General features: G+C 43.9%; 1 protein-coding gene across 2 annotated transcripts in view; it reads right to left on the bottom strand.

Annotated features, from left to right (window-relative positions):
* Positions 1-246: 246 nt before the first annotated feature.
* The window catches only part of LOC141156732 (cytochrome P450 3A8-like), a 469,992-nt gene continuing 455,303 nt past the window's right edge, over positions 247-14,935 (bottom strand). For both annotated transcript variants that reach the window (XM_073643055.1, XM_073643064.1), the window contains exon 14: positions 247-5,176. In XM_073643055.1, coding sequence (XP_073499156.1) covers positions 5,093-5,176 — 84 coding nt within the window. In that variant the 3' untranslated portion in view covers positions 247-5,092. The remainder of the gene's footprint in view (positions 5,177-14,935) is intronic.

The raw sequence follows: 14,935 nt of genomic DNA, 5'->3' as shown, positions 1-14,935 counted from the left end.
ACTGTATTTGTTCTAGCATTTTATTATTGTTATTCTGCAAGTTTATTGTGTGTGTTTAATTTGGGTGTAACATTCCTTTAAGCCACCTCTGTGGGCAGGGTGTCTGGTAGTTCTCACTTCAATATGGCGCAGTGCCTCCACCCGAATCTTGCTGGGAGCTGTAATGGGATGTAAGAGGGTCTTCCTCTTCTGCCAGGGGTCGACTCAGGAAACCCCTGTCCACACTACGCATACACACACAAAAGATGAGGTTGGAACAATTAACAGGTTTATTTATAAAGTGGATAAATGGTAAATAGTGTGAGGGGAATAGCAAGTAACAATAAAACAAATAGTATTACACAATCTACAAATACAAATACAATATTGGAATTTGCAGTTAACCTGAATGTTAGGGATAACACTTTCCCTTTAAATCGCAACAAGCACACTCCTAACTAATGCTGCTTAAAATATAAATGGCTGCAGCAATGGAAACAACAAAGTTCAATGTTGGCCCCTGGTTGCTGTGGGTGATGGGCTTGCAGAGTCCGTTGGTGCATGCCATAGGAAAAAGATCCTCTCCACAGCTGGCCCTATTATAACGCCTACTGTGTTGAACCACAAGCCCCAGCAATGCTCTCTTATAAGTAACTATTATATATTTCTCCGCAGTGGAACCACAAGTCCCAGCTAGCTACTCTTTGATGTGGCAGTTCTGCAATCACACAGGTTTCCAGCCTGGGGCTTCAGGATTCAGTTGCTTAAGGATGCAAGGCAGAGTTCTTCTCCTTGATGTAAAGCCAGGAGGAAGTGGGCATTCCCGGGTACCCTGGCTGGTCTGTGGTTGCAGTGCATCTCCAAAGCGCACTGTCCTCTCACATGGAGCAGCAGAACTATCAGTCTGTGCACTGTGCTCGCCTTCTGGTTCACTGCTGTCTCTTCTCAGTAATAACTGACAACCCTCATGTCCTCTAGTATTGTCTCCTCCCCCCTCTTCTCCAGCTTGCTCAGCCAGTCAGTCCTGTCCTCTTCTGTTGCTCCTCCTCTTACAGCTTGCCAAGGCAATGAAGGGATTAATGTCTCTTACTGAGAAACTCTGTCTGCTCCTATCAGACTCAGTTTCTGTGCACCTTTACATAAGGTGTTTAGTGTTTTGTCGCTCTGTATATTTTTTCACAAACAAGCACTGCATTACATTCAGTCAGACATGTTTATTGGCAGGCTTTCTGTTAAATCTGATATATTATCAGGCTGGGAAGGTTATTGGGCCCTTCCAAGTCTAAAAATACCAGCCCGAGTCACGCTGTCCTCTGTGAGACCTGGTAACTCTGATGAGCGGTATAGTTACTGATGTCACTGCTGTTCTGTGGACTAAGTCGGTCTCGGTAGACCTGAGTGGCTTTTTTTTAAAATAACTTGGTGAACCAGGGAAAGTGTCAAGGAGTGTTTTTTCTAATAAAATTAATTCTTCTGTATGTGTATTTTTTTATAGGCACCTCCCCATTACTAAAACCAGGGCTTGATTCCAACTGTGATTTTTGAAAAATCACAGCTGACATAAAATCCAAATACCATTACCCCGATTGCCAATGCATCGGGACAATCGTGAAGAGTCATGCAAAGTGACAGAATTGGCGTATCTAATGTGATGCGCCACTTCTGGGGCTGTGGCGGGCTGTGATTTTTAGGCTGGGAAGAGCCCAATAACCATGGACCGTCCCAGCCTGATAATATCATCTCACAGCTGTATGCTTTACCTTTGCTGGTTATCAAAAATAGGGAGAATCTCCACGTCATTTTTTAAAACCATTTATTAGGTTAAACAAGGCTAAACACCTTTTAGTGCCACATAAAAGAGTGCAAGCATATTATATCTAAGGGGCTTGTGAAATCATATATCTACAGGACATCTATTTGTCCTTTATATCTATTCTGAGGGTTCTGGCTGTGGATTTACCGTACTTGGCTGATGAAATTTTGTATTTCCTTTGAGATATGTGCGCCTCAAAGGAAATCAGATGGCACACGCATGGTCCGTGTGCTTTTTGTTTTTTCTCTCGCATAGATTGACTTGCATTGGCGACTCTCATCCGATATACGTGGCCACTCGCAGCATGCTGTGATTTTTTTCCTCAGCTCAATTACAGCTGAGGAAAAACTTGCAGATCAGCACTGACTCATTGAATAACATTGCTGCGAGTGCAATGCGATTTTTTTTATCAAATTACACATTACTTTTTCACATAAAATAGGACATTACACTCTCTGATTTTACACGCAGATGTGAGAGAGCCCTTAAATGCCCCCCAAAGGTTTTTTATTACGTTGGGAGTGGTGGTGGTGGTGGGGGGGAGGTTGATGCACTGGAAAGCGGGAAAAAAATTCCAAGTGTGTTAAAATAGCACAAAAGTGCCATTCCACAATTATTTTTTGTATTTACCATGTTCACTATATGGTAAAACTGACCTGGCAGTATGATTCCCCAGGTCAGTATGATTATGCAGATACCAAAACATGTTTAGGGTTTTTTTTTTATTTAAGTGGTGAAAACAAATTCAGAAATTTGTAGAAAAAAAAAACCTTTGCATGTGTCGCTATTTCCAGAGACCCGCAAGGGTTACATTTTTCTGGATATGGCACTGTGTGGGCTTATTTTTTGTGCCCTGAGTGGACATTTTATCTAATATAATTTTAGGGTAGATTTGATGTTTTTAACTTCTCTTATTGCATCTGACTGAAATTACATAACACCGAAACTATGGGTGTGTACAGAGACCATAATCCCTCCAGGGAATGGAGAACTCCCAAATGAATATATTCTACAATATAATAGAGTAATGACCACCAGAAATGGACAACACTAAAGTATCAGCCATTATGGAATTTTAAAGATAAAAAATAAATATATGTATACCAATGGACAGACAGTAACATCCAATTACATAATAAAAATAGTAGATCAATGTTGCACAAAAAAGGTAATTCTAGTGTTTTGATTACTTTTCTTGTTACACAGTTTACCAATAGGATTAATTTCTTTTATATTTTGATAGATCAGTTTTTTACGAACGTAGCAATGCCAAATATGTGTATTTTTTGTGTTTTGATTTTATTTTTAATGGGGCAAAAGAGGGAGATTTCAACATTTGTATTTTTTAATACACTTTTTCCTGTACTTGTTAGTTCCTTTAGGGTACTTGAAGTTCTGATCGCTTGTACCATACATAGCAATACATCAGCACTGCTATGTGTAGTGAAATCATGGTCTCCTATGAACACCAGCTAAACGTTGGCTTTCACATGAGAACCGTCATGACAAACACAGAGGTTTTCAGCAGACTCCCAGCTGTTATGGCAACCTATTGGTGCCCCGCGATCACATCATATGGAATGACGCACCCCCCTGCCAGTGCTCATTAAATTCCGATGTCAGAGATTGGCGCTCCTTCCCATGCGAGCCTTGACTTGTTTGCCCAAACAGTAGTTTTCTACCACATATGGGGTATTGGTGTACTCAGGAAAAATTGCACAACAAATTGAACAGTTCATTTTGTCATGTTACCCTTGTGAAAATGAAAAATTTGGGGCAAAACCAACATTTTTATGGGAAAAGTGTATTTTTTTCATTTTCACGGCTCAATGTTATAAAATTCTGTGAGGCACTTGTGGGTTCAAGGTGCTCACCACACCTCTAGATAAGTTATTTGAGGTCTGTAGTTTCCAAAATGTGGTCACTTTTGGGAGGTTTCCACTGTTTAGGCACATCAGAGGCTCGGCAAATGCGACATGGTGTCCGTTACCTATTCCAGTCAATTTTGCGCTCCAAAAGTCAAATAATACTCCATCCTTTCCGAGCCCTGCCGTGCGCCCAAACAGTAGTTTTCCAACACATATGGAGTATCATTGTACTCAGGAGAAATTCCACAACAAATTGTGCAGTCTATTTTCTCCTGTTACCCTTGTGAAAATGAAAAATTTTGGGAAAAAGCTAAATTTTTTTGGGAAAAAGCAAAATTTGTATTTTTTTACTTCCACGTTGCTTTAATTCCTGTGAAGCACCTGAAGGGTTAATAAACTTCTTGAATGTGGTTTTGAGCACTTTGACGGGTGCAGTTTTTTAGAATGGGGTCATTTTTGGTTATTTTCTGTCATATAGGCCTCTCAAAGTCACTTCAAATGTGATGTGGCCAAGTACAAAAATTGGTTTTGTAAATTTTGTTGGAAAATTGAGAAATTGCTTCTAACACTTCTAACTTCCTGAAACAAAAAAAATTATGTTTCACAAATAATTCTTATGTAAAATAGACATGTGGCAAATATTATTTATTAACTATATTGTGTGATATAACTATCTGGTTTAAGTGCATGAAAATTAAAAGTTTTAAAATTGCGAAATTTTCAAAATTTTGCCCAAATTTCCAATTTTTTCACAAATTAATGCAAAAAATATCGGCCTAAATTTACCACTAACATGAAGTAGTAACATGTCGTGAGAAAAAAATCTCAGAATCACTGGGATAAGTTGAAGCGTTCCAGAGTTGTTACCACATAAAGTGACACTGGTCAGAATTGTAAAATTTGGCCTGATCAGGAAGGTGAAAACAGGCTCAGGGTTGAAGAGTTAAAGGGGTTAAATAATTTTACAAAAGATCAATAATATTTATTTCCCTTATAGGAATCAGAGCCAGTTAGTGATATGTAGCTAGGTAAGAAGCAGTTCTACAATTTCATATTGACCAGTAAGTGGCTGCAAGAAGCTTTACACAAGTTCTGCTACTAACTATACATGCTGTAATTAGAAAACATGATCTTCTGGACAGCAGTAATGAAACACATTCTCTTTAGTACCATACATACATAGCCCAGACGTTGCAGACTGGGTCTGATATGTGTCAATGAAGAAGACAAGGCTGTAGGAGAAAGATTTGTTACAGAATGTTACAGGCATCTATTCATCAATTTTCTTTTGTATTTGCAAGATTTACAGGCATGCTCCTCGCCTTTTTGCACATTTTCTGATTATAGTGTATTCCAGTCAACTCATTCGTTCTCCATTTAGTACAGATATCTGTGTCCCATCCACAGCGGTCTTCGGCATCTAACTTTCAGTCTACGAGGCTTCTCTAGACACAAGGTTGAGTATAATAGGTTTAGTTGTATTCAGGAATCCTCCGGTGTCAAGTTCCAGAGGTATCTGTAAAATTAGATTTATGAGATTAAGGGTAGGTTCACATGAGAGTATAAAAATCGTTTACAGTTTCATCCAGAAGAGTGGGACGTTTTATTTCTCACTTGTCATCCGTGTGCCGTCCATATACAACTCGTTTTTTTTATAGCAGCAGCTATTAATCATTCACAAAACCATTTACAGTTTCCTATGTTACAAAATAGTAATGTATCCGTAAAAATCAGATGCCATACTATGGCTCCATATGGCATATGATTTTTTTTTCACCCATAGACTTGAATGGGCAAGTGTAATCTGAGTTATGCAAGAAACTAGTGAATGCTGCTATTTGTTTCACACGCAGTGAAAAAAATCACCCATCTGCACTGCCTCATTGAATAACATTGGTCCATGTTCTGTCCGTTTTTTCACAGACTGCACTCAGACTGAGAATATGGTCATGTGAACGAGCATTAAGACTTGTAAAACCAGCTTCTGTATAATTGTAATAAATGTTAATAATTTTTTAAAGGGAATCTGAGAATCTGCAGGGTTGAGATGTGTAAAACCTTTCCAGGTATACTTTTTGTCTGCATTTGATGCTCCCTTGCTGTGAAATTCATATATAAATTCATAGAAATTAGCTTTGCAAGTGCACTGATGGGCATATAAGTGCAGTTGCAGTCCCTGGCTCGTCTTCGCTTCTCCCTCCGGTACTGGCCCCAATATTTATAAGCATTCTTTGTAAGGTTTATCACAGCTCTAGCCTACAGCACCTATGCTTGCCTAGGGCTAATCTTACTGACATATTCCCATTATTCTCAGGAGGGCACTGCTCCATTGCCTCCCACTTGATAGGGGGAGGTGGGCTCCTGAAGATCAACCGTACAGGCTGGCAGCATGAATGCGTCACTGGCCAGAACTGTGCACTCTCCTATTCTCCAAACAGAGGCAGCATTACTACTATAGCTTCGGGGTAAGGCAGGACACCAGATTCAGCGATCTGACCAGCTTTAGAGCAGCGCTTGAAAGCTCTAAAACAGGTGAGGATGGCCGTAGATTCTCTCATCTGAGAGAATCGGGTCGATTATGCAAATGACACTCTGATCAAACTTTGACCAGAGTGTCAGCATAGTGTAATCCGATGATCTCGTATGAGAGAATCAGAGCACACTGAGGAGAAGATGGAGAACAAAATTTCACCATCTTCTCCATTGTGTCAGTGCACAGAAATAGGACTGCACTCAGATGTCAGCCGAATGCAGTCCGATGATTTCCACACACTCTTTGACTTGCATGTGTAAGCAGGTGACCGGATGCAACACGCAGTGAGGGACAAGGTGGAAGTAAACAATTAAACCGTTTAATACTCTATGGTGGCAGGAAATTGTGGTAACTATAGTAATGGTGAATAATACAAAGCAGAGTAATTACAGCGTGAAATATACAATGAATCCTCAGGTTCACTCTAACTATTGCAACAGTCTCTCTTGTGATATATTCTTATAACTTTCTAACAGGGATAATGATCTCAGTACTATGAGAATCACTGAACTGCTTCTTCCTTATCACAGGCCCCTAACAAGGGTCTCCGGTTCTTCCCACTTGGTTGTAAGTCCTCATGACAGACTCACTTGCATCTCTCATTCACCACCGCAGGAGTCCACCCCTAAACGGAGTTTCCTCACGGATCTTTGCTGCTTGAAAGATGGCAGATGTCTCCTGTATCCGGTGGGATGAGGGCTGGGCCTCGACTCTTGACTGGTGTAGTCTGGGCACCGGATCTCAACAGGCGCAGGTCTGGTCTCAGGGCCTAGACTGGCGTAGCATGGGTTCCGGAGCTTGCCTGGCGCAGGTCTGGTCTTTGGGCCTTGACTGGTGGCATCTGGGTTCCGAAGCTTGACTGGCGCCGCCTGAGTTCTGCTTCCAAATCTGCTGGTTCACACTTCTTGTCACGGTGTGACACTCCGGCCTCAGTGTCTTCATCAACACACGTCCTGACAGTCTCTTCTCTTGGTGCCAAATTCACTCCCGTTTTGGTTTTCAGTGACTTTTTATACCAGGAAACTGCGTCCTCAAGGTCATCTGACCCGGTACTTGTCCTTCCTGAAACTCTCCCTCTTCCAGTCAGTCCCTCAGGGTCTCATTTGAACAGTAGATGGCAGTCCTCACACACAAATGTCGCACAGTGCTGGGGATTCTCTGGAATCATGAATGTTTGGCCCACAAGTGATTATCTAGTCCAGTATTTCCAAAACTTTTCAACTTTGGGGCACCCCTGATGAAAAAAAATTACCCCAGAGTACTCCTATAGATAATTTTTGTACAAGTGACCAAAATACATACACTTGGCACCTTTAATATCTTAAGACTTATGATATACCTCCTGTATCGTTTATATAAAAATACACACAGTGCTTAAAGAATATATTAAAAAAATTATGCACAGTGCCCCCTGAATATCCGTGCCCCCTGGTATATAAAAAATACACACCATGTCCCTTCAGTATATATAAATATATATATATATATATATATATATATATATATATATATATATATATATATATATATATACAGTATATATATATATATATATATATATATATATATATATATATACTCTAAAGGAGTACCCCACTGAACACATATAGAAATAAAATATATACAGTGCCCCCAAATACATGCTGTATATATACACATATCTATACAGTTGAAACCAGAAGTTTACATACACTATCTAAAAAGACACATATGCATGTTTTTCTCAATATCTGACATGAAATCAGAATAAACTTTTGCCATTTTAGGTCAATTAGGATTACCATAATTGTTAATATTTGCCAAATGCCAGAATAATGAGAGAGAATGTTTTAAGTAGTGTTGAGCGAACATGCTCGACACTGCTCGGTACTCGCCCGAGCATCACGCTACTTGGGATGTTCGGCGAGCACCGAGCATTTCCAGGTTACTCGGGCGGGAGCTCAGGTCTCCGCCCTGCATGTTTGGCGCTCTTTACAGAGCCAATGAACATGCAGGGATTGCCAGCCAGTCACTGTAATGCCGTAGCCATGTTGGTTGTGGGCATTACATTGATTGGCTGGCTGCACAGCGTCACCTCGAGTATTTAAAACCGGGCGCCGCCATCTTGGACACAGACGGCTGGGATCAGACAGTGTAGGGACAGCGCTGCTGATTTAGGGAGAGATATATACTGCAAAATAGTTAGTGTAGGGTCTGTAAAGGCTGCCAGATCAAACAAACAGTACTTCTCAGGACTAATATCCATCCCAGATATCAGGCGGGCAGGCAGGCAGGCAGGCTGTATGGGAGACGCAGTGGTTATACCAGCAAACGCTGCATTACAGTCCTGTGTGCTCCTGTTGCTGAAATTGCTGGACTTAGCTCCAGGTCTTGGGGGCCAGGAAAAATCCTTTTTTTTTCATCTAAATCCTCTTTTTTTTTTTCCTCCTTCACACTGTACAAATACCCGTCTTATTAACCTTTTGGTGTCCCCCCCCCCCCCAAAAAAAAAGTGTGTCTGTGACAGTTCAGACACAAATATATCTGTTGAAAATAGTCTGGTGTAGGCCAGACAAACAGAAGTGTGGTTTTGCAGTTCCACTTTTCAAACCTCTGTATTATCCACTTTTGGCCCATTTGTATCTAAAAAAAAACAGTTTGAGTGTGTCGCTCATTGTTCAGCCGCAAATATATATATTTAAAAAAGTCTGGTATACACCAGTAAATTATAACTGTGGTTTTGCTGTTCCACGGTAAAAAATCTCTATTATCCTGCTTTTGGCATTTTTTGCCGTAAAAAAAAAACTAATAGTGTCTCCCTGATTTTTCAGACACAAATATATCTGTTGAAAATAGTCTGGTGTAGGCCTGAGAAACAGAAGTGTGGTTTTGCAGTTCCACGGTTCAAACCTCTGTATTATCCACTTTTGGGCCATTTGTATCTAAAAAAAAACAGTTTGAGTGTGTCTCTCACTGTTCAGCCGCAAATATACAGTACAGACCAAAAGTTTGGACACACCTTCTCATTTAAAGATTTTTCTGTATTTTTATGACTATGAAAATTGTACATTCACACTGAAGGCATCAAAACTATGAATTAACACATGTGGAATTATATACTTAACAAAAAAGTGTGAAACAACTGAAAATATGTCTTATATTCTAGGTTCTTCAAAGTAGCCACCTTTTGCTTTGATGACTGCTTTGCACACTCTTGGCATTCTCTTGATGAGCTTCAAGAGGTAGTCACCGGAAATGGTCTTCCAACAATCTTGAAGGAGTTCCCAGACATGCTTAGCACTTGTTGGCCCTTTTGCCTTCACTCTGCGGTCCAGCTCACCCCAAACAATCTTGATTGGGTTCAGGTCTGGTGACTGTGGAGGCCAGGTCATCTGGCGTAGCCCCCCATCACTCTCCTTCTTGGTCAAATAGCCCTTACACAGTTTTGCAGTTCCACGGTTCAAACCTCTGTATTATCCACTCTTGGGCCATTTGTATCTAAAAAAAAACAGTTTGAGCGTGTCGCTCACTGTTCAGCCGCAAATATATATATTTAAAAAAGTCTGGTATACACCAGTAAATTATAACTGTGGTTTTGCCGGTAAAAAATCTCTATTATCCAGCTTTTGTCATTTTTTCCGTAAAGAAAAACAGTAATAGTTTCTCCCTGATTGTTCAGATTGTTTAAAAGAGTTGGGTGTAGGCCAGAGAAATAGAACTGTGGTTTTCCTCTTCCATGGTTCTAATCTACTTTTTATTACCCTTTTTCCATTGATAGTGCGAGTGTAAGCTATTTTATTTCCTTTACAATGGGCAAAGCGCGTGGCAAGGGACGTGGAACTGGACGTTCTGGTGATGGTGCGTGCAGAGGATGGGGACGTGGCCAAGGTGAAAATGTTCCACAACCAACAGCCACATCTTCTCACTCCCACTTCTTGACCAAATTACTAGGGAAGCACAGAACAACACCAGTATTGCGAACTGATCAGTGTGAACAGGTTATTAATTAGATAGCAGATAATACTTCCAGTTACCTGGGCACCACCACCTCCGGACTGTCTTCCACACAGTCAAATCTTAGTAGCCGTGAGTCTCGACCGCATGCTCCTTCCTCCCACCATGCCGAGTGTCGTCAGACAGCAGCTGATCCCACACTTGGACACTCTGAAGAGCTGTTCTCTGGTCCATTAACAGATTTGTGCCCCTCGCCTGCTCCGCTTAAAGTGGTGGAAGAGGAGGTCCAATGTAGCGATGCCCAAATATTTGAACAGCCACGGCCACAGGAAGTCGACGCTGGCAATTTTTCACAAGACGTGGACGATGACGAGACACAATTGCCAGGAAGTGATGAGGAGGATCGTGGTGCGCAAGTGGAAGAGGAGGAAGTGGTGGATGATCTAGTAACTGACCCAACGTGGCAGGAGGACTTGCAGAGCGAGGCCAGCAGCACACAGGGTGAGGGAGGCAGAGTACCCCAACAGGCAGGAAGAAGCAATGTGGTGTCCGCACACAGAAGGCAGGCAACAGTTCCCCGTAACACCAACACGAGGGACGTTGCCAGTACAACCTGTAGGTCTTCCAGAGTCTGGAATTTTTTTAAAGACTCTGCTGATAACCCCAAAAAGGCCATTTGTACCACCTGCCATGCCAGCATCAGCAGGGGTGACAAAACTACCAGCCTGACCACCACCAGCATGATCAGGCACATGGCAGCAAAGCACCCGACTTTGTGGGGCGAACCCCAGGGTCCATGACCAGTGTCAGCGGGTGTCACCACTGCTTCTTCCGCTGTTGTGCGTGCAATAGAACCCCCTGTTGTGTGTGCAAGGCAATCCCCTGTCCATACTGCATGCAAAGATGCCCCCTCCTCTCAGTCTTCACTTGTTATGGCAGTTTCTCAAGAAACAGCATCAACGTCCACGTCTACGTCCCACCGCAGCGTTCAATTGTCCATATCCTAGAGCTTTGAACAAAAGCGGAAATTCGCAGCTAACACCCCACAGGCCACAGTCTTAAATTCGCACATTTCACGACTGCTTGCATTGGAAATGCTGCCTTTTAGGCTGGTGGAGACGGAATCCTTCCGCAACCTTATGGCGGTGGCCATCCCTCGGAACTCGGTCCCCAGCCGACACTATTTTGCCCGGTGTGCCCAAACCCCTGCCACTCCCTCAACAACGCAGTTACTGGGAGAGTCCACCTGACAACGGACACGTGGACAAGTGCTTGTGGCCAGGGACGGTACATCTCCCTGACGGCACACTGGGTAAACGTAGTGGAAGCCGAGACCCAGTCGGACCTTGGGACGGAACACATCCTCCCCACACCGAGGATTGCGGGCCCTATGTCAGTCAGAGTTGCCCCCACAGTGTACAACTCCTGCGCATCTTCCTCCTCCTCCTCCTCATGTTCAGCCTCCATCTCAGATATCACCACATCAGTTACAAGCGGGAAGCACTGCAGTACTGCCTCCGCCAAGCGGCAACAGGCTGTGCTGAAACTCATAAGCTTAGGTGAGAAACCTCACACTGCTTGTGAGTTGTGGACAGCTGTGAAAGAGCAGGCAGATCTGTGGCTGAGACCACTGAACCTACATCCAAGCATGGTCTTGTGTGACAAGCGAGGTGAGATCACACACGTACCATGCCTGGCTCATGTGCTTAACCTCGTGGTTCAGCGGTTTCTTAAATTGTACCCCGAGTTGCCAGATCTGCTCGTCAAAGTACGCCGCCTGTCAGCTCATTTTCGCAAGTCAGCTACAGCTTCCGCCGCCCTTGCTGTGTTGCAGCAGCATTTGCAGCTTCCGTCACACCGACTGTTGTGTGATGTCCCCACACATTGGAACTCTATCCTCCACATGTTGCATAGGATTTGTGAGCAGAAGAGAGCAGTTGTGGAGTACCAGCTGCAACAAGGCCGTCGATATTCAGGTCAGACTCCACACATAAGACCTCAGGAGTGGACCTGGATGTCTGACATATGTACCATCTTGACAAACTTTGAGGAGTACACCAAGATGGTGAGTAACGATGATGCCATCATTAGCGTCAGCATTCCACTTGTCTGTCTTTTGCAACGCTCTCTGCAGAGAATTAAAGAGGAGGCATTGCAGCCAAAGTATGATGAGATGGATCAAGAAGCCGTAGCAGTCGATTACACACCGCCCAGCCTCATCTCATCCCAACGTGCATTGGGGGACAATGAGGGAGAGGAGGAGGAGGAGGAGGAGGAGGAAGAACAGGAGCTTGTATCATGCGCTGTAGATGGTAGTACCTGTACAACTGTCATACCGTCGGTTCAGCGTGGGTGGCCTGAGGACAGGGGGGAGGAGGAGGAGGAGGAGAGCATGGTCAGTCGTCATCTTGGTGAGGACATGGAAGTCTTGCCCGTTACCAGTCTGGCACACATAGCTGAATTTATGTTACGCTGCCTTAACCGTGACCCTCGCGTTGTCAAAATATTGGGTGACAGTCATTACTGGTTGGTGACACTTTTAGACCCCCGCTACCTACAAGGAGAACTTTCACTCTCTTATTCCTGAGGTGGAGAGTTCTACAAAAATGGGGCAGTACCAGAAGGCCCTTGCTGCAGAACGGTTAAAAAAATTCCCATCTGAACACGCTAGCGGCAGAGGTCACAGTTCGTTGCCCAACCAAGGCGTACATGCGAGAGAGACGCAACTCCAATCCAGCAAAGGCAGGGGAACACTGTCAACGTTCTGGCATAGTTTTCTCAGACCCTCTCTTCGGACAGACCCTGAGGCGCGGGGTACTCTCACAAGTAGTGGAAAGTTTCAAAAGATGGTGAAGGAGTACCAGCGTCCTCCGTGATTCCTCTGTGCCTTTTAATTATTGGGTATCCAAGCTGGACACTTGGAATGAACTCGCTCTGTACGCCTTGGAGGTCCTGGCCTGCCCTGCCGCTAGCGTGTTATCGGAGCGTGTTTTTAGTGCCGCTGGGGGAATTATAACTGATAAGCGCACTCGCCTGGCAACTGACAATGCTGACAAGCTGACCATTATCAAAATTAACAAGGGCTGGATTGGGCCAGACTTCTCATCACCACCAAATGACAGCAGAGTATCATAAAGTCAAATCCACTGTTTTATTTCGGGAGGTGTATTCACATGCACCGCTTCACACCCACTCATGGCTATATGCTTCCTCATTTCAGCTGTTTTATGTTCTTCTACTTATCCTCAGACTCCACCACCACTATACCACCAGGGTGACCGTGGTCCATGTTGCCATTATTGAAAGTTCCTCCGTCCTTGTTTGTGTCAGCTTTTGCTTGGAAGGCATAAGCAAAGACTGTGGGAGACCCACTCCCCAATAATGGGAATAATGTTTTTAATATGCTGTACTGCATGACTCTTGTAAGGGGCATTAAAACCGTCTTGTTAAGCTACTGTGACCTCCACCACTTTTCCAAGGGGAATTAAAACCATCTTGTTAAGCTACTGGGACCTCCACGTCTCTTCCGAGGGGCATTAAAAGAGTCTTGTTAAACCACTCTGAACTCCACAGCTCTTCCAAGGGGCATTGAAATGTTGTTTTTAATTACCTCTAACCTCCACGACATTTCCAACGGGCATTGCATTTCCTCCTAATTGTAGTCAGCTTTTGCTTTTCAATGCAAAGGCGAAAACTAAGGGAGACCCACTCCCCAATAATGGGTAGAAGGTTTTTAGTACGCTGTAATCCACGTCTGTTTCAAGGGGCATTGCAGTTCCTCATAATTTTTGGAAAGCCTTCCATTCACTGCTTAGGCCAACAGTGTACAGGAGACCCAGTTGCTATAAATGGAAAAAATGGTTTAGTTAAGGCCCTCTGACCTCCATGTCATTTCCAAGGGGCATTGGAGTGCCTCGAAATTTTTGGTAGGCATTGCACTCACTGTATGCCCTATAACTGTGTAGCCGAACCGCTCCTTTTGTTACAGAAACATATCCTACAAGACATATGTGGTTGACTGGCCTGATATTGATGAGAATGGTCCCTGTTCCTCCTGCTCTTTCTCCTTTGCCACCACCTCATCCATCATTTATCACCTGAAGCTTTGTTTTAACGGGAGTCATAGAACCGGGATAGTAGCAGGAAAACATCCAGCAATCCTCGGAGGAGGTAGGATATGCGCCAAAACGGTGACCACCTCAGGCCTAGCCACTACTAAATACATGCGCTTGCATTCCAAGAAAACAAAGCAGATGCTAACTTCTATCATCATCATCATGCTCCTCACCTTGGCACTCTCAACTCCCCTGATGGAGAAGCCAGGGCCCACCGGAGGAGTCTGGTTGTCTGGTGGGCTCGTCTAATGCTGCCTTAAAGTAGGCTAGGCTAAGAAAAGTGTGTGGGAAGGTGACAGGAGAAATAGGGGCGGCTGGGGACCGTTTATGGACACCCGGCAGCCCCTGGTGGCTGGGGACCGAGCGTGGACACCCGGCCGCCGGGCGGCTGGGGACTGAGTATGGATACCTCGCTGCCGAAGCAGCCATGAGGTAGTGGCCAGCTTCGGCCTCCTCCAAACTAAAAGGCCCCATTTCAAGTGCAAGCTAGCAGTATGGTATTGCAGCCTGGGGGTGGGTGGGTGGCAGGCTGCACACTTACGCTTGCATTAAAAGAAAACAAAGCAGATGCTAACTTCTATCATCATCATCATGCTCCTCACCTTGGCACTCTCAACTCCCCTGATGGAGAAGCCAGGGCCCACCGGAGGAGTCTGGTTCTCTGGTGGGCTTGTCCAATGCTGCCCTAAAGCAG

This window comes from Phyllobates terribilis, unplaced genomic scaffold (assembly GCF_046119375.1).
Source record: "Phyllobates terribilis strain yellow unplaced genomic scaffold, ASM4611937v1 Scaffold_1__5_contigs__length_1240528914, whole genome shotgun sequence".
Lineage (NCBI taxonomy): Eukaryota > Metazoa > Chordata > Amphibia > Anura > Dendrobatidae > Phyllobates > Phyllobates terribilis.
The sequence above is the reverse complement of the archived record's forward strand: the minus strand, read 5'-3'. Positions and strand labels throughout refer to the sequence as shown.